The 21,420-nt window shown below is 34.7% G+C and overlaps 1 protein-coding gene across 3 annotated transcripts in view; it reads right to left on the reverse strand.

Moving 5' to 3' along the window:
- LOC145664238 (N-acetylated-alpha-linked acidic dipeptidase 2-like) overlaps window positions 1-21,420 on the reverse strand; it is a 149,884-nt gene that overhangs the window by 45,502 nt on the left and 82,962 nt on the right. For all 3 annotated transcript variants that reach the window (XM_081730721.1, XM_081730720.1, XM_081730719.1), the window contains exons 2-4: window positions 6,892-7,021; window positions 3,416-3,572; window positions 592-726 (exon numbers count right to left, since the gene is read on the reverse strand). In XM_081730721.1, coding sequence (XP_081586847.1) covers window positions 592-726; window positions 3,416-3,572; window positions 6,892-7,021 — 422 coding nt within the window. The remainder of the gene's footprint in view (window positions 1-591; window positions 727-3,415; window positions 3,573-6,891; window positions 7,022-21,420) is intronic.

The raw sequence follows: 21,420 nt of genomic DNA on the forward strand, positions 1-21,420 counted from the left end.
GTGTAATATATCGCTTACTCTTTTGAGTTTCATTGAAAATATAGAACAAAAGGTGAAATGGAAGAAGATTAATATTCACCATTGAAAATTGGTCCTTTAGTGCTGTTCAAGCAGAAAAGGACATTACTACCGTATATAGTGTAGATATTTTGAGTATCGTTGTTTCAATGTTTATGATTTTCAATTAAAAGGAACGATATTGAAACAAATCTAATTGTTAGGCTGGTGGAGAGTAACCTGAATCTCCTGCTGGTCGACTAGATTCTCTACCACTTGCTAGTGACACTATCCGATTTTTCATCCTTGTAGTTTTTTTTTCTTTCATTTCTTCCTTCTTTTCTTCCGGTGTCACCAAACTGGACAACTCTTGTGTATTTGTCACTAAAAGCAAATTTTTGAAAAAGGAATTCTGTTGTTCACAATTTACGCATAGCGTCACAGTAAGAAAAAAAAGTTATGAAAAAAAAAAAAACTACACAACAGGACTGTACCTTCAGATATGTTGAAATGCAAATAGTTTAGAAAAACAAAAAATGCAAGGGAGTTCCAAAGAAAACAAGTAGGTTGATCTACAAATAACAGAGGACTTACCACCACAACTCCAGTTCCAGAATAAGCATTAAACGTTGGTGATACCAATGGGTTAGATTCTTCAGGAGCAAACAATGGAGGTTGTATTCCATTCGATTCAGACATTACAATTCCATTTTCATCAAGAACCATCACCTAAAAGAGGCAACAGATACAAATAATAATAATAATAATAATCTGTATTTAAAAATATTTAATTATAATACAATAAATTTATATAATCAAAATCAAAAGGTAACATATACAGGAATTTATTTCAACTCGACATTAGGTACGTGCAGTGCTCGAAACGAATCAATATATGCCGGTATGCCGTAACGCCAACTTTTTGTTCCATTAATTTTCATACTGGTACTTCTAGAAGCAAAAATTCAACACCGGTATGCTAATTTTGTATATACGTGTTTAAAATTCCGTCATGAAAATCATTACGGTATTTTCCGAGTTTAAGAACAAGAGAAAGAAACAGGAGTAACTGCAAATATATTTGTCAATAGAAACAACTCTGACCCTTTATTATTATTATTATTATTATTATTATTTGGTACTACAAATTAAAATACTATCTTTGTGCATACTAATATTTATGAAGTGTAAATTTGAATTCTGAGTGGTGTGTAAATCATATTAGAATTTTAAAAAACATACATTATGAATTTTCATTGCGTATGTGCTTTATTAAGTTGACAATTAACAATGTCCCGGTTTGGAGCTTCAGAAATCTGACAAGTCTATTTGACACATAATCTGGAGTATAATAATTCTGTGTCGGTAGTAGTACAAATTTTCTAAATTGTCCGTAAACTTAACCTGATATAAGCTATAATTGTCTCGTGTTTCAAAGTATTGTCTTTCTATGATATACAGGGTGTTAATGAACTATACCGACAAACTGTAAGAGATGATTCTTTACATGAAAATAAGAGAAAAATTTCATATAATCCAGTGGGGAAAAGTGCATACTTTCAGAGCTAGGGCTGTCTAAAATCATAAAAAAGCCAAATTTCAAGAGGCCCTATTTCGAATTCGAGAGACTGTGGATGGTGATCCTTATTAGCGTAAAGGAAGGCATGCATACGCAATCCAAAAATGCATATTTCGTTAATGTTCAATTGGTATACAGATTATTCCTTGCAGGGTGAAATTCTCAGACATACTATCAACCGAATTGTGAGATATGCTCTGAGTTTATGATTATCCTAAAGTAGGCAAACGATAAGCCTTGACAGCAGTGAACATGGAATCATTTGGCGCAATGTCGGGAATGATAAGGATCGTCAGCAGCACGGTCTGTCGTACTCGGGAAAATGCATGCTGCGATGTTTTCTTTCACGCTTATAAGTGAAAAAAACGTGAAATATATCATGATGAAATATACCACATCACACGTTATACCGAACACACACACACACACACAAAAATGAAGCTGCCGGTTCCTAATACTTTCGACTTCCCTCCGAAGCATTAGATGATCATTGTAGTCAAGGCTTACCTCCTGCCTATTTTGCACCCTCCTTGAAAACAGGGTATATCTGAAAATTCTATTGAGAGCATATCTGAGAATTATATCCTGTAGGAAATATCCTGTACACCTATTGAAAATTGACGAAATATGCACTTTTGGGTTGTGTATGCGTGGCTTCCTTTACGCTAATAAGGATCACCATCCACAGTTTCTGGAATTCTAAATAGGGCCTGTTGAAATTGAACTTTTTCGCGGTTTTGAACAGCCCTAGCTCTGAAGCTATGCACTTTTTGCCATAGGTCCATATGAACTTACTTTCTTATTTTTATATGAGGAATCACCTCTTACAGTTTGTCGGTATAGTTCATTAACACCCTGTATAATATATTGTAAACCGCCATTTGCATGAAACATTTAGCATTCTGAAACTAGCCCTAAAATGTAATTATCGCATTGCTTTCATAAACTGTATTAAATATTGGAGCTAACAACATGTCGTATTGCCTGAAGTATTAATAAATAGGTGAATAATATGTATTAGCTTGAATTAGATTGATCATAAATTATAAAATAATTACGTTTAGATATGAGAATGATTGTTATTTGTTCATCAAAACAATCTATTTCAGTTTATTATTTGCACATTTGTCAATACTTTATTTATTTATTATTTATTTTTACAATTTATCTAATTTGTTTAAGCACTTGTCCAAATGTAAGTATTAAAGAGCTATAAAATACTTGTAAAAGATTCCAAAACCAATCACACAAATCAAACACTACCGCTCACAAACACGTCATCTTCCTTTTCCTGAAGAGTTCAACTTGCTACGGATAAAAAGCCAAAATAAATAAATAAATAAATAAATAAATAAAAATAAAATAAATGAAATATTTTCACTGATGTGTTCAAGTTGGTTTTATTTTGGTGTTGCTTTTAAAAAACACTTTCAGTCAACTAATAAGAGAGAAAAATAGCAAGTAACAAGCTTTTCTGTTTCTAAAAGGCTAAGGCAACACAGATGGATACATACAAATTAGAGGTAAGAGTCTTCAGGGTCTATATTCAAGTTCCATTCCGCTGTTTACAAGGAGTGGCTGAGGGTAAATCATGGAAAATTCCAGTCAAAATGACCGGCCTGAGATTTGATCACAGGGCCTCCCGAATGAGAAGCTAACGCTCTATCACATTATTATTATTATTATTATTATTATTATTATTATTATTATTATTATTATTATTATTATTATTATTATTTATAAGAGTGGAAAAAATTGGGTTGTCTACTTTCATGCTAAAATTCTATATTTTATTGGACGTATAGACGTAATCAATTGGATAAATTCACCATTACTTACCTTATTAGGATTCTCATTATCGGGATATGAGAGTAAAACTTCATAAGAGAATATTTTGACTGTATCAAATCCATTATCCAAGAAATGTTGTTGTATTTGCTGTGCTGTTTTAAGGTCTTCAGGCGTTCCGGCTAAATGAGGCACCCAAGTAAGACTTCTGTAATGAAGAAAGTGGCCAATATATTAATGTAAATATGTTATGTCATACACAAAATTGGTATGTAAATGCACAACAAATTCTTAAAGTGACTTAATGTTCAGAGAATCAGGTGGATAAAAGTTTCAATAATAATAATAATAATAATACATTTCAGCATTTTTCAGTAAAAGTTACTTAAAATAATTTGCAAGTATACGTAGTTACAGTAGGATAATTCGAATTTTCTTATCAAATACCTGTAATGTACCTGAATAATTAAAGAAAGGAGGGACACTGTGACAGTTGTAGAGCGCACTCTTGTGCGAATATTCTCTGGATCGATCTCAGATCATGTGATTTCATGAAGAATTATATCGTGTCAGTGAGTCTTCTCCCATTTTTCTTATTCCATCAATCCTACTTTGCCATTTACTTTTACATAAAATCTACCTCCTTTTGTCTACAGCAAAGGTGGCTCTACAATGTAGTCACGAAGTCACGTGTTTTCCCAATTAATCCGAAGGAAAATAATTAAAAACATAATTGTGGACATTTATTCCTGTATAAGAATGAGGAACAACCGAACCAAATTCTTAGTTAATTTAATATGGAGTCTGTAATCCTGATTTATGTTCATGTGAGATTTGGCAACACGGCAGAGAGTAATGACGTTTGATTTTACCCTCTGTTTACGTGTTCTGGATTACTCTTTCTAATGTTAGCGTACCTCCCAGAGTAAAATGTAATCGTACTTTTGACGTGGATTTTCTTGTTACGTATCTCCTGGCGACGGGTGGGAGAGTAGGAAATAGGGTGGAGCCTCTCAGTTTTAAGCTGGCTTTTTCAGCTCTCCATACGATGAAAGCCGGAGGAAAGACCTGCTTGTCAAGAGAAAAGACTGTCTATTGTTTCAAAAGCATAATGATTCTCCAGTAGATTTTCAAAGTACTGTTTGCAACTCTCAAACACAAATTATTATGAAAAAATGAATCCACTTTACAATTTTGGAATTTGTTTAATTTTTTTGCAGACATTTTGGAAACGAGTGAATATTCTTCAACTGCATTTTAAATTGATTTACCTCTGTGAAAACAAGCATGAGAAGTCAGACAAATATGTAAATGTTACACTTGTAATTAAAATAAATATTTATAATATACCAGTAAGTAGAGAATAAATGCTAGGACATGCACAAAGCACACACAGGGAATCAGTAAATTCGGTCTTCGTTAGACTTGCAGAATTTCACGGATATTTTAGAGCTTTCACGAGGATATATGGTTAGCGAAGATGTCTTCTGCATGGGATAATAGGATACGATTCCCGGTGACAAGTTCGCATCCAAGTGACACTTATGAGAATTTTCGTTGTTTAAAAAAAAAAAAAAAAAAAGTTTCAAAAGTCTAACATGTTTACGACGATTTGTTTCATTTTCCACTAGAGCTTCGCAAAAGGTGATTTGCCTGAGTCAATTAACAAAGTAATAAACTTTTTTGTCTTAAAAAGTATTCCTGAAAAAGCGAAAGTTCATTATGCACCTTGTAACTAAGCTACAAGAGGCCTACGTCTCATCTGAATGGCGCATCCACCGAGTCAACTTTTAGAATATCCCATTCTATTAGTTTTCAACGTAGCTTAAGGAAAAGAATGTGAATGACTGCATCGAGTTCTCTGTGGCTGAATGGACCAAGTCATGGTTCGATAGCTAGAAGGTTCGTGGTTCGAAATACTCTCGGAAACTGAAGATTTTTAAAATTCTTAATTCCGCAGATATTAAAATCTTTCTCTCCCTTCGCAATCATTTGGTGCTTTAAAGAGAGTTCTCCATTTTAATTGGACAACTGTCTAGTGTGATCCTCGCAGTTCGGAAACTTTCCTTCTGTTTCACAAAATCACAAATTTCGTCAATGTGGATGCTGTCCGATCATTTTTTTTCTCCAATTCTAAGCCTCATATGTAAATCATCCCTCTCTGTCTCCATATTTGAATCTTTCTCAATGTTGTTTATTATGAACGAAAATAGCTTTGAATCAAACCTTCGCCTCTTAATACAAATGAAGCGTTCTAGCAATGTGCTGTCATAACTATATAGGTTTGTTGTTAAAAGCAGCGTCATTTTAGATGTTGTTCGTGGAGAGGAGAATTCTCTGCCTACATAAGAGTTTCACTTTTTATATCAATGTTTCATTATGTACTTGATCAAATAATGTGTGTTTATCAACTCAAGAGAAGGGGAATTACACCCTCCTGTCCTGTCCAAATGGCGCCCCTGGAACATTTGCTTGCCATTACTGAGAAAAAAATTAATCATTGGATAACACTCATTTCTGCCAGTAGTTTTTAGAGCTCTACGCCCGTATTAGGCTTTGGAAAACACAAAACCTACTGCCGTGATTCACAATTTCCATAGATTTCACAAGAAGAATCTTCCTAGCTTGATCTGATATGCAGTCTTTGGAGAAAGAAAAGAATGCAAATAAAGGAGTTTATGAAGCTATGGGAACATTTTGCGACAACTTTTTTATTAAGGCTCTAAAAAGGCATTTCAGAAACGAATAAAAGACAGTTTTAGAGATATAAAGCTTGTAAATATTGTTTATGTTTTTTTCCCCTCTGAATGAAAGAGTATATTAAGTCACACAGACTGCTTTAGACAAGGAGAGGAGGAAGAGGCTGAGTTTGATTGAATATCATGAGAAGTTAGACGATCGAAACGTGTGTTTCTGAATGCATAAGCACGCGGCGCAAGAGCTTGTTAATAATATGGACAGACTTTTTGTAACACTTTCATTGCTTCGCTCTGTACCTCACATCAGAAATTTAAACATATTGTCAAAACGAAAAATCCTTGGAGACCACAAAGTCTGAGGTTGATTTTGCGCGAGGGGAAGTAACGCCTGTTTTGCCGCAATTTTGAATGTGACTTAACTCTTGTAGAACTGTGGAACCATCATTAGTCCGCAAGAAATAAGTCATGGAACATTAAACAAAAAACTAAACTTCTTTTAACTTGATTATGGAAAAAAAAAAAGGCAACATATAATATTTTCAGAAATTGGTGTTAGCATGGACATTAAGTTATATTTAGAAACTCATTAAAAAACAGCTGTATATCCATACATACACTGATCATTAAAAGTCATGAACTAAGGGAAAATTGTGTAGGATATACGCCTAGTTTCGAAATCCAAGAATAATATGTAATAGATACATGTCTTGAAGACAATTTGAGTCGCAAGAATCGGGAAGTACTCAAATAACTCTACACGGATTTATGCACTCCCTCACAATTTTTCATGCAAAGGTTCTTCTTATAGATTTAAATCAGTACTCTTACCTGAGATATTCACTTAGCTTCGTTTCATTGACTCTTTCCAGAAATAAGTCTTCAATTTCTTGTTTGGTATGATTTCTTGCAGAGGATCTGCTGTTACTCGGAAGGATTGCATATCTTCCAATTAGGATACCTGTAACAAATAGCAATAGTAGCTTAATAAAACAATTCCTTTAGCTGAAATATAAAATATTAAAAGCGAACAAATCTCTACACAATACGCCCTGATTAATTGTGAGGAACCCACAAGCACAAGTCCCTGTTGATCTTTCTATGTTATTTATGTTTAGTGCATTGCTTATTTTTAATTATAGTGAACAGCTAGGGCAAAAAGCATAACAAAATTAATCTTGGGGCGGCTCTATAATGTGGTCACAAAGTTACGTGCATTTCCAATTAATAAGAAAAGCATTGAAAACACACCTAGGTACGTTTATTCCCTTATACCAATGAGAAACAAACGAACACAAATTTTAGTTATTTTAATATAGTCTGCAACCATGATTGATATCCATGAGAGATTTGACAACGTCTGTTTGACTGTCTGTTCTGCCCTCTGACATTTGCTGTTACCCTCTGTTCAAGTGTTCTGGCTCGGCTGTTTGTAATATCCACCTGTCGTTACAGAACAGTCCTATAAATGCCTGGATTTACTCACAATGTAATCAGAGGAGGAAACAGAGCGAAGCCTCCTAGCTTTATGTTAATTAAGATTGCTGCACACGCTGACAGTGGGGGCCTTCTGCTTCCAGTGAGAAAAAGTGACTGGTTTTGTTTCAAGGGCGAGAGAACTCCGCAATATATTTTCGAAACATTATGTTTGCTTTGTGAAGCTCATATGCAAATTATTATGAAGAAAAATTAAAAATACTTTCTTAACGCACTTAATATTGGAATTTAATAACACTTGATGTACGTTTATGTATTATTATTATTATTATTATTATTATTATTATTATTATTATTATTATTATTGGAAGCATTTGGAAACTTAATAAATATTCTGAAACTAAATTTTAAATTGATTTGCCTCCGAAACGTTTCTATGAAAGCAAACATGCAGATCTACAATCGAGCTAAGTTGTGGATAACATACGCGACCTTGGCGCCGAAGATTCGGGTTACATTCCCGGCAGGAGCTTATATGGTTCGGATAGCACGTTAAGCTGTAGGTCCACGTCTCATATAGCCTCGCTGCAGAAAGGAATGCTAAAATCAAATCAAAACTAAAAAAACACCACAATCAAATAAGAAAGTGTTACATTGGTATTGCCAATGAGACTTCCTTGTAGAAATTTGGAGCCACGACTATTAAAATAGTTTAGTTCTGCATGATGCAAGAATAATTCCATATAATTAATGTTTAGATTCTTTTATGTAATAAACTTCGTTCTTTTTCAGAGGTTGAATAGAGAATAAATAAATTGCTACCGGTATGCCCGCAGACTTTTTTTTAAAGGTATATACTTCAATGTAGTGGAGCTTATTAAAAATTTTTTACACCTAGTAACATTTTTGGCATTTTAATTTACCACTGGTATATCATAACTGCTCGTACCTGCCCAATTACATTTTCTGTACTTGTAATTAAGTTTCCTATAAGCAATGAAACTTTGCTTTAATTGCATTGTATAGAATAGTATAACTTTTGTATTTCTCTATCGAGAAGAGTTTTCAGGAAGCTGTAGAAATACTAATTTGAAATGAGTTACAAACAAATATTCAAACACTGGCGAAGTACTATCTTATGTTAAAGTACTAGTGCGTTAATAGGTTTAAAGATCAAGATCTTCATTTTCCATATTGACATAGTAAATAACTAATACAAAAACAATGTCTGGTATGAAATTAAATGTAAACATTCTTGCGATATATTTCAGTTCCTGCAAGAATTTAAAATTTTCTTTGAACCCCCACCAAAAAAGTGCCGATTATCATGTTTTCGATCCTGCTTACTATGCAATACCCTCCTTGATAAACTATTGACAGAATAAATAATAATTTGCTTAATCTCTAATCTTCGGGAGATAAGTTAATCCAAAGAAATTTAAGAAATATTTTGGGAAAATTTGACTACGTCGAACGACCCCATAACTCAGGAACTAAAAACCTGCACACCATTATATTTCACAAACTTGTACAACAGGTCAAAGTCTACCACTATACCAAACTTGATGTAGATTGGGTGACTTCAACTAAACTCTATATTCGATATTAATTTCAGCGTCCCTTTCAGAAACGGGGCTATATGAAACAGACTTACAGTTTAACGTGGGGTCCGAACTAGTGTTTCTTTCAGAAACTATGTTCCAGGGGCCAGACTTCGTATTTCGCGGAGCACTGCTGGTACTATTCTATTTATTATTATATTATAGACGTATTATTTTGGTCTCCTTCGGGAAGGACACTCGCAGAGTTCCGGGGGGGGGGAGGGGCAGGAGTGCCCCCTAAAAACATGTGTTGAAGAAACACTGGTCCAAAGCACATGAGCTAACGTCAGGAATCGAATCCGAGTCTTCTGCGTACGATGTATATTTAAATAGTGTTCTTGTAATTTTTTGAGGGAGGGATATCAAAGTGCGGACAGAAATATTACAACCTCTTCTTCACTAGTTGATTGTCTGAATGACCATTAAAATACACACTATATATAATATTAATAGTATAAGCAACTGCCAATAAACAATAAAAATCACAGTAAACAAAAATGTATGTTGGTGCATAAAAGGACCATTAAACTCCAATTTAATCAATAATAAAAAATACGGACCACCACATTAAATTTTCTCACCCAAATCCTTAAACCAAATCATGTTGTGCTGCAATTATTAATGAAACATTTTTGTTGTGAAATATGAACAAAATTATAAGGTATTTTCGGAAAACTTTCCCGAAAGAAAGCTCATCCCTAAAAGTAAATTAATGCTTGTATATTTTTGCAAAAAAAATAACTTATGCCTTATCTTAGGGTTATTAATAAAATATGTTTATAAAACAGCAAAATTGCATAAGTGGTATTTTACAAAACTGTCCCCCAGAAAATGTCATCCTTAAGAATATACTACCTTTCGCATATTTTTAAGGACAAGTGAGTTATTGAATATTGTCAAGATATTAATGAAGGAATTTATGAAATATAAATAAAATAACCTAAGTAATTTGAGAAGATCGTCTCAAATACACACCACTCACGAACACACCACCCCCTCGTAGACCCTTTTAGGTCAAATGTGTTATGCCATATTGTCAGGTTATTAATGAAATATTTATAAGTGCATGAGTTGTTTGAGAAAATAGTCCGAAAGAAAACTCACCCTAAGAATAAATGATCCCTTTTCGACTTTTGCCAGAAAAGAAACATATTACACAGTATCGGGTGGTTGTTGAAAAATTGATTTATAAAATATAAACAAAATCGTTAGAGCAGTTTGAGAAAATCGCATTTTTTCCCCTTTAAGTAAACTACCTTTATTTTGGGGGAGTAGGAAGAAAATACGAAAAAAAAAATGCCTCACCTGGAGAACCACATTTAAAACCTTAAGTTTAAAATTTGATCTCGATACATTAAACGATATGGCCTCTAGGTGAGTGTTTATCAGAATGAACAGACGGACACGTCGAAATATAATTTTTCCAGCACCTATGGGCCATGAAACATGTAAATCCATTGAAATGTCGAATTAGATTTTTTTTTTTCACGACCACCATACTTTCTACTCTACTTTCGTCGCTCGAAAGAAAGAAAAAAGTATTTAATGATTGTCAGCTTCATTTAAATCCGTAGTGGTTTCTTCTATGGCAGTAGAAGACAATGAAAAATAAATAAATAAATGGAAATAAATCTCTTTAGGATAGAGTTAATAATTGCTCTCAAAGTGCCTACACAAGAAAAGGATCATCACGTTTTCACAAGACAGTCGTGACCTTGCCATTCAACAAAAACAATGAAAGAAAGGTTTTGTTGTAACTACTGTATTTATTTCAGTGTGAGGCGTTTGTTCATTGTACTGCAGTGAAATAATTTTGCTTATTGTATTTATGTCGATAGTGGATGTCATTTTGTTGAAGTTTAGTTTATATTATTATTATTATTATTACATAAGCAATATATCTTAAGAACTCGAAAGTTCATCAACATAGATTTCTATCGAAATAGAATCTTAAATAGAAAAAAAATCCGTTTACCAGGTTTGGAAGCAGGAGGTAGTGCACAAATCCTAGATTTTTTAAATAAAGAAGTATGGGCCATCACACTAAACTTTCTCGATCCAATTACTTAAACTACATAAATAATATGGTACTATTAACGGAATATCTTCTTGTGAAATACGAACAAAATTGTAAGGCATTTTTGACAAAACTTTATCTAAAGAAAACTTATTGCCAAAAGCAAACTGGTTCTTGCAGATTTTTCCATAAGAAATATGACATATGTAGGGTTATTAATAAAATATTTCTTTACAAAATAATAAAATCGCATGAATGATATTTTACAAAAGTGTCAAAAAGAAAAAAACTCACCTCAAGAGTAAACTACCCCTTGTGAATATTCTCATAGAAGTGCTTTATGTAGCATTATAAGAATAATAATGAAATATTTATTTATGAAATACAATCAAAATCGCCTGAGTCATTTTCGAGAAAGTAGTCTGAAGAAATTCATCCTCAAGAGTGAACTACTGCTTGTGACTTTTTTTAAAAAAAACGGAACAATTTACACAATATTATAGAGTTACTAATTAAACATTTATTTATGAAATACAGGGTGCGGCACGTAAAACCGGCCCGTCGTAATATTCTGGTATATTGTGTTTTTGGCAACACTTAAATAATCTACCTTCCTACCAGTGGCGGCTAGTGTTAGCGTTGCAGCGTTGCGCAACGACCAAAGTATTTCAAGAAAAAGAATATTATTATCAATAGTAGTAAGCAACAGAAAAAATACTTTTTAATACTCGCATATATACACTTTAAATAACATATTTTTTACTTCTGTAACTGTCCGTTCCGTTAATCCGTTTTAAAAAGCGAAAAATAATCCGTCACAGAGTCTCTAATTTATATTCTGTTGCAGCGAGCATACAACGACCAGATTCCTTCAGCGCGGCAATTGGAGCAAATGTTAAGTCTCCTTTCCCCTATCTCAGAAGTTAAAGGGACTGGTCGTTGCAGTGCTTCTGCAACACAGCACGGTTTTCAGCGAACGAGAAGGTTTTTCGCGCTAAATAAGATTTCTGAATTTTCTTTCACTAGCAATTAACAAGTGGAATTTGTTTTTATGCATTCATATTTTTAAATTACGGGACCATACTGAAGCAAATCAATAGAATGACAATAAAAAAAAGTGATTGCAGAATAAGAAATAAAATATCTAGTAGAGGAGAAAACAAATGAAAGTAGACTCGCATTTACAAGTTAATTCTTAGCTTATATTGATAATGAAGGCTTCTTCTATAGTAATTTGTGAATCAAATATTAATAAGTCAGTATGTAGAATCGCCCCCCCCCTGTGGATAGTATTTTAGTATAAACCAATTTCTTTTATAAAATAAGTATATTTATACTCTTGATAATTTCCACATAAAACTGTATGATGGGAAACGCCACATTGAATTTGGGACTAGTTAGCAATGCTCAGGAGCGTATCCACGAGGGGGTCCACCGGGTCCGGACCTCCCAAAAATTTCGAAACTTGACAAACATTTGTAGACTTTCTTAACGAACTATACTTGTTTAACAGAGAAACGATTGATGTAGGCTAAATATTTTATTTTACGTCTCATCATGTACTCTTTCTTTTCTTATAGAAATAATCGTTCTATCATTTTTTTCTAAAAACATAGGTGACAGTAAGTAGGAATTACTTATCGTCTTTCTGGGTGCAGAATAAGACAGGTTCCATATTATGTAGACGTATTAGACCTCCCTCAAATACTTTGGACCCCTCCCAGTTAACATTTCTGGGTGTAGAACTGGCAGTGCTGTTTGTTTTGATGTTCTTTGATTTTTGGCTTCTGTTACATGCTGATCCTTCACCTGGCGGGTTTCGAGGTTTCCTTTTCAGAACTAAGCGTTGTTTCGCCTCATGTGGAAGTAATTTATATTGTGTTCATCGAGCATTGCACAACAACCAAGACGGATGATTTGGAATGTAGTTTTTTTTTTCTTTTACGCACATGTGTGTGTGTGTGTGTTGATGTATGAATATGTGACATTTGGAATTCATATACCAGCACCTCTTTTGTATCAGTTATTTTGGTTTTTAATTATTAGGTTTAATTTTTTGTATGTGCTTTAATTCTGTAAATAACCTACGAATTCTGAATGAATTGTATACCATGACTTCTGTAAGTAACTTACAAAAGACATTGACCAGCTTTTAACTGAGGAAAAATTTGCAATTAAGGTTTAGACAAAACAAGCAAAGGGCAATTCAGGAGAGTGTTCGAAAAAAAAAATCCAGTTTAAATTTACAGGATATCTTATGGCAGTAGTGTTGTTTACACCAGATACATTTCCTCAATTTATTTTAAATTTTCCTGGATAAACTTTGAATAAAGTGTGTTCAATGTACTTTTTTTTTATAACACTAATCTCTGCTACGAACTCTCTTCAGTCAACGCTGAAGAGGAATTCGGATCACTGTCAGGGACTGAGTTTGCTAGAATGAATCGTTCGCAATAATCTAGAAAAAAATATTTAGTGAATCTACAAAGCTTCTGAAATTAACATTAACTGTACCTATGGCGTCAGCAAAGGACGAAAAGTTGTTTTTTTTTTTTTTTTTTTTTCACATGAGAAAGAATTGACACTTTCAAGGAATTGAATGTCCCAAGAAAGGTTATCGCCATTGATTATGCTTTCCATCGAAAAAGACCTGACAATAAGAATATCAGAGTTCAACCAGCATGTATTAGACAGATTTGCTCCAATCAAAGAGAGGATAATGAACTTATTAATTAATTAAGGTGATTAATCGGATAAAATGTTCTGCATTTTTTATTTTTTAAAAACAGAATTTTATTTAATTTAACATGTCACATAGCATTTGCATCTAAAGTTATGCTGATTAGTCAATGAGTCAACTTTATATCTTCTGTCTCTTATCGTTCGTACTGCAACACCTGAAACCACAGTCCACCGACCGCCACTGCTTCCTACCAAGAGATGGCGTGTCGAGGTCGGGTCGACTTACGTGACCTGCAGCAGTCACGTGCAGCCGCAGCCAGTGAAACTTGTCGAAACCAGTTGAGAAAAAGGACTCGTTGTGTTAAGCCGGGTGAGTATCAGTGTGTGATAATGCCGTATTCGATACCCGAGCGTGTTGCCATTGTTGAAGGGTTCATTCTCACTGGATCTTTTGTGAAAACAAAGAATTTGTTTCGGGAGAAATTTCCAGGACGTTCTGTGCCAGCAAAAAGCACTATTCAGGAATTGATTGAAAAATGGCGGCGTACAGGATCGGTTCAAAATGCTCCCAGGAACAGACGACCATCTGTCTGCACACCTGAATTAAAGATGCAGGTGGAGGAGATAATGACAAGAAGTCCTCGAAAGTCAACCAGGAGATTGAGTCAACAGGTTCATGCGAGTGAGAGAAGTTGCAGACGTGTTTTAAGGGGACTGAAGTTAAAACCGTACCGGATAAGTGTTGTGCAAGAACTGAAGGAGCCTGACCTGCAGAAGAGGGTGCATTTCTGTTCATGGCTGTTGAGCAATGTTGCCAGTGGTTTCTTGGATCCACTAATGATCATGAGTGACAAGGCGTGGTTCCACCTGTCTGGGTACGTAAATTCCCAAAACAACCGGTATTGGTCGACAGAAAATCCACACGCAATCCACCAGGTACCCTTGCATGATGAGAAGATTGGTGTTTGGTGTGCCATTTCCGCCACACGCGTTATTGGGCCCATATTCTTTGAGACGACAGTGAACAGTGACGTGTATATGGGAATCCTGGAGGAGTTTTATACACACTTGACCGAAGAGGAGCGTCAGTTATGTTACTTTCAGCAGGACGGTGCAACATGCCACACATCAGCTGCATCATTGTCCCTTGTGCATGAGATATTTACACCAGAGAGGACAGTCAGCAAAGGCTTGTGGCCTCCTCGGTCACCAGACTTGTCCACGTGTGACTTTTACTTATGGGGACTGTTAAAGGGAAGAGTATACGAAACAAATCCACACAATTGAAGAACTCAAGACCAGGATCCAGGATGTCACCAATAGCATTACAACACAAGAACTGACAAGCAGTGGCGAAGGGTGGTAAGAGGCCCTGAGGCCCGGCTTACCCATTTACTTTCAGAAATTATAATTTATAATTAATTTATTTTCCTTGCACAGAATGCAATATTTTCTAAGTTGAAAAAAAAAATGTTCGATAAAGAAATCGTGGTTGGCACCACTGCTGGGAGGCTCACCGAGCAGTGTCTCAGGCGCAGTATAATTACCGCCAAGCTACTCAGAAAATCCCGCAAGAGACCGTGTTGGAAATGACATTTTCTTCACCAGCGTATAACCTGCGAAAGAGACCGGCCTCAGCGCTTATCGACTTTCGTTTCTACCTACTAGTTTCTCTCAAGACCTTCGATTTCGATTCGATATATCAAACAAATAAAGAGCAAGATAACGTGGGCTCTATTCCGTTCCAACTTTGCTTAATTTTGCGGACTCAAACGCAACGCAAAAACTGGAACAAGAAATTCTAAAGGCGCTACGCCTATTATCGTAAACTAATGCCCCTTTATTCCGTTGCGTTGGCGCAAACCTGTACGATATCAGACTCGTTGAGTTCATTAGAAAGAGTGTGTGTTTTTGAGATTTGAGTAATTTTTTTTCTTGCATTTGCAAAAGTGAATGAGAGAAAATGTCAGTATGTGGAGAATATGAATATACGTAATATAATTCCTGTTAAAGAATCTTCTATGTAAGTGGTCTTTTGGAAATTAATGGGTTATTAAGGAACGAAGACTAACGTCTGTGTTGAAAATAGAACAAACAGAGGGCAAGAGAGTTTTGCATGCATTGATACAATATATATATAAGTCTGATTCTGTTTTTAAAGGGGAATTAAGTGACACACAAAATATCTTGATTGAACGCTTGACATGTGTTTTGAACAATAAAATCAAAGACAATTTTACAAGCAGAGTTTGTTCCAATACATGTAGACTAAACAACATATATTTCTTGTGAAGCACATATAATGTGATAGTCCATCTTCCCCACCCGATCACGCAAATTAAAACAATTAAATTGCATTATGGCGAATTAAGATCATCTATGAGTCACATACGTCAATTGCATTATGAAAATTGAGATCCGGATCGAATAAGTGCTGTCGATGAACTACAATTGCATTAAATTTATGTGAATTCATCTTCTTGTATTTCTGTAGTAAAATATTTATGTCTAATCTGTTTCATTTTACTATTATTATTATTATTATTATTATTATTAGTAGTAGTAGTAGTAGTAGTAGTAGTAGTAGTAGTAGAACATTGGGCCTACCCTCTTGAAACTATCACCCTTCGCCACTGCTGACAAGGGTATATATGAATCTCCTCAATCGTGCTCACATGTGTGTTGAAGTGGGCGGAGGACACTTTCAGCACCTGCTGTGAAGGTGAGTAGTCATATTCAATACATTACATTTCATTTATGTGTTGTAGTTAATCATATTCAATACATTACATTTCATTTTGTGTGTTCACTTTACGTGCCGCACCCTGTATATAAGCAAAATGGCTTGAACTCAACACCGAAAAGAAAACATCCCCTCATAGAGGTTTTCAGGTCAAATTAGTTATTCCATATTGTCAAATTATTTATGAAATATGAAGAAAAACACCTCAATGCGCCTAAAGAGTCGCGTATAACCTAATTTATCAAAGTGAATATTTTGTGATAAGTAACACTGACATAGTTTGACAAAACCCCAAGGCTTAAAATGCAGTATGGATTTCCCCTGTTGCTTTACACATGCCCTGTCTGTATGTATTTCAAGTTAAGCTTTTCTGAGTGTTTGTATGACATGAAGAATGTGATTCTCATAAGTAAAATTGTAGATCATATTCAGTAGCTAATAAGAACAAAATAATAAAAGGAATTCACGCCAGCTTTGGATATAGTATCAGTATGGGTTATTACTGAGTGTTGCAATTATTATTATATACATTAATCATGTACACTCATGTCCAAAATTATTGTCGCATGTCTATAAATATGTTGTAGAAATATACTTTGATAACGAATTCGCCCAGTATTTCTTATAGCGTTAGTATGTGTATAATCGGCAAAGACATGTATGTTTCAAATTTCATGTCAGAGCAGTAAATAAGAACAATAAAACTTTCTTGTCTATCTAGCAACATTTTGTTTTACTCATTCTAATTTTCGTATTTATAATTCTTTTCCTATGAAATTTACCAACATTTCCCGATTATATACACAGTATCAGTATTAAAAGTACCCTGCAAAATCATTATCAAATTATATTCTTACAAGAAGACAGTTATAGATATGCGACAATCGTTTTGGGAGCGCAAGAATCTTGGTCTTGCAGTTTGTGCAAGAGTCTTGCATGCAAGACCAAGACCAAGACCAAGACTCTTGCGCAAGTGTCTTGCACAAGTACCAGTACGGTGTTTAGAAGACGGCAGAGAGCATACAGAGTAATTCTATGAATTGTTACAAGGTATAAGAACTTAAGTGTCTGATTTACTTTGGTCATCATTTAGATTCATTTATGACAGCCCATGATTGGATTTTGGGAAATCATACCAAGAATAGCTGTGTCCATAAGGAGCGGATTATCGGAAAGTAAACTAGAATATGTTATGATCAGGGTGGGTCAGTGACAGTTGTTTACCTATATGTCTTAAGACTTAATGAACTTTTATTGCCTGTATGTAAATACCATATGACAATAAGGAGGTTAAAAAAGCTGTAGAGCGTTCACCTCTGATGCATGAGGTCTCTGGTTCGATCCCAGCTTGCACCATGTAAGATTTTTGGTGGATAAGCACCATGTGTGTGGGTTTTCTCGTTTCTCCTACCTTCTTCATTCCGCCATTTCAGTCATTTCTCATCACCATCTCCGTTAGCTTCAGTGCATAATCGAGGGACGTTACAGTAGATATTTCATTTCACTTCAAAACATATTAGAGGTGTTCTTCCAAAACTTAAGAGAAATGTAGAATTGAATATCGGTAATTCCGTACACCATAGGTGCCGACTACATGGGTATGGCTTGGCTTCGAGGCTTAAGCATCCGTTGGAAATGTTTAATATGTGCTCATAAAATTAACGAAATATTTTCATGACATTGGCAAAAACTTAGTGCATATGACCGCAAGTTTGATTTCATGAGCGGAAAAAAAATGAAATGAAATCTAAGTTTTATGCCCCACGGCTATACCGGTTAGGCTAAAGGAGACGGTGATGATGAGAGATGAGTGAAATGGTGGAATGAAGAAAGTGGGAGGAAACAGAACCCCGAGAAAACCCACGATCACGGTGTTTGTCCACCACAACGTCCACACGGCGCGAGCTGGAATCGAACCAGGGACGCCAAGCACCGGAGGTGAACGCTCTATCACTGAGCCACCGAAAGCCTCAATTTTTTCATCGGTTTTGCGTAATGTCCATGTTTCTGGCCTATAGAGTATGAAATCAGTAAAACAAAATCTCATATTTAATTGGAAGTTTGTTCAATACAAAGATTAGCTAATCGTGGTTGAAAAGAACAAAACTTTGACGCCTATACAATGTAAAAATAATTTTGCAATTCATTGTATTTCAGTAATCTGTGCCGTCTTGATTTTCTTCCATGGATCTCAGAGGGAGTCTCCCCAGTTTGGGAACCAGTGGAGTATTGGATCTGTTTAAAAATATAAAAAGATTACAAAACGTTGTGATTTATCTTATAAGTAGTGAAGCGTGGGCACCCATTGAAAACAAAATAAAGGTCATCGCCTATGTTGTACACTATCATTATACTTTCACATTGTATTTCCGGTACTATTGGTGCATTGTGGAATTTATTATCCCTTATATCCAGACTAAAATTTGCCTATGAAAAGCATAAGATTTTTTAAAAGCAAGACCAAGACCAACACTGGGTGTGCAAGACCAAGACCAAGACTGGGTGTGTAAGACCAAAACCACCCAGGTCTTGGTCTTGGTCTTGCATTTGCTCATCACTAGGCATGAGTATGCATACATTGCAAATGTGCAGAATGAATACTAAGTGATGTAAATGAAACTGTGCAAGTTCTCGTAATCAAGATCAGTAGTTACAATATTTGCCTTTCAAAAAATGTATCACTATGTACTCCTGAAATACAAGCATTGTCGAAGTCTACAATATGTAAGGTAACATGTGAAAGCTATAGCTGCCCATGTGTGCCCTTATACAGATGGCACTGAAAAATGTATCATGAGGTGATGGATGTTAAAATTACTTTTTTCAAGAAGTCAGCGACAGTAGTAAAGACAAGTCTTACAAGTTTACAAACGACATGATGATAAATATATAAATAACGTTATGTTCGTCGAGAAGTATCCGTGGTACTACATACATGCGTCTGTGCATAAAATTTTGCTTCATGGTCCTTCTATAATTTCTGGTGCATTACTTCCCAGCGAGTAATTAAGCGAAGAAGTTCAGGAACCACGAAATAAAGACTTGTCGATTCAGGCAGCATTGCAGAAAATTCTCACGATATACTACAAACGAAAATCTGCTTTTAAACGAATTTACTACATCGGACCCTGTCATTTCCTCAATGAGATCTCTGCAAAGCAACAGAAACTTTCAACAGCAGTGCTAGCTCTTCTGGTGGAGCCTTCTCACATTACAGCAGCAGAAGACAGAGACAGTTCTGTAAGTGACAGTGAAGACAGTAGTAACTGAAATAACACCCATTGATAGTGAAAATATGATACGTGTGATTAACTTGTGACAATTCAATATAGTACGTACAGTCTAACTTAAATAGATTTATACTGTAGAATTGCATATCCACAATTTTCCTGCATAACACGTGTTTGTGTGAAGGTATTGTGTGATGTGTGACCAAATAAAGCACAGATTTTAAACATTATTAAATTTATATTTTCATAATATATTTTATGTATCACTAGAGTGCACTGATCTATTTGTCTTGTAGTACTGATTCACATATTTCATCCCCATCTCATACTATTTTCTGCGTGTTAAAATGCCAGGTTTTCAGTAAATCAATCAATCTAATTCACTATGTTTCTTCATTTTCTTTCATTTTTGACCATATAAAATGTATCACAATCATTGGACAATAGTACATTAATTATGCGCACAACATTGACAATTTCGGCCCACTGTGCATTGGTTTGGAAAAAAAAATCCGAAAAAGTCACCCCCTCCCGTACATTTTTTCAGGACAAATTAGTTATGCTATATTGTCTGTTATTAATGAAATGTATTTTTGAAATTATGGACAAAATTGGGAAAATAGTCTGAAAGGAAACTCACTCCAAGAATAAACTACTACTACTCGATCTTTCTCGGAGAAAGTATTTATACCTCATTTTTTTTTTTTTTTTTTTTTTTTGAAATTGATTTATGATATGTAAACAAAATCGATAGAGCAGTTTTTAAGAAAACACCCACTTTTCAATTTTTTACCATTAATTAAACTATCCTTATTTTTAGGGATAGGAAGAAAATTCGAAAAAACTGGAGGATCACATAAAAACCTTAAGTTTAAAATTTGAGATGTGTTGAACAGTATGCCTCTAGGTGAGTACATCAGGACGAACGAACGAACGAACGGACAGACAGATGTCCAAAAATCACTTTTCCGGTATCTATAGGCTATGAAACGTTTAAATCTGTTGAAATTTCAAATTCGATTTTTCCAAAAAATATTATATATATTTTATATATACATCGAAAAATATTTACTTATTTTACTTAGCGTAAATTCGAATTAGAAGCAAGTGCTTCCCAATTCGAATGTCAATGGGGGCGCATTTATGATTTCTATTCTGCATTGTGAGGTGGTTGGAGGGCTACTTGAATTGAGAGGCTTTTAACTTCAATATTAAAAGCAAATGTATAGAAATAGACTATTGATTAAAAACATATGAACACCTCCAACTTCAGAGGGTGGCAATTGCAGCCTAAAATTACACCTTTGCCATAGTACTACTCTTAAATGCACGTAAGAAATTAACTATATGTAATTACTTTTGATGTCAGCAATACTTCTGTGCTGCTTCATTGGAAGTCACGTATGGCATGAAAAAAAAAAAAAAAAAAGACGAAACATTCTTCTGTGTTTTGTCACTGCGTAATGACGAAGCAGCAACAGGAACTGCGACACATATTTGTGTTCATACTGACGAATATTGGAGTTTGGTTTCATGCATAGGTATCAGTAAGTAATATAAATACAAGAGAGTAATACTAATAATCACTTTTAGTTCGTAACTTTGTGTTGAGTGACCAAAATGGATAAAGACAATCCTCTCAATTCTTCT

This window comes from Thermobia domestica, chromosome 11 (assembly GCF_964235325.1).
Source record: "Thermobia domestica chromosome 11, izTheDome1.hap1.1, whole genome shotgun sequence".
In the NCBI taxonomy this organism is placed as follows: domain Eukaryota; kingdom Metazoa; phylum Arthropoda; class Insecta; order Zygentoma; family Lepismatidae; genus Thermobia; species Thermobia domestica.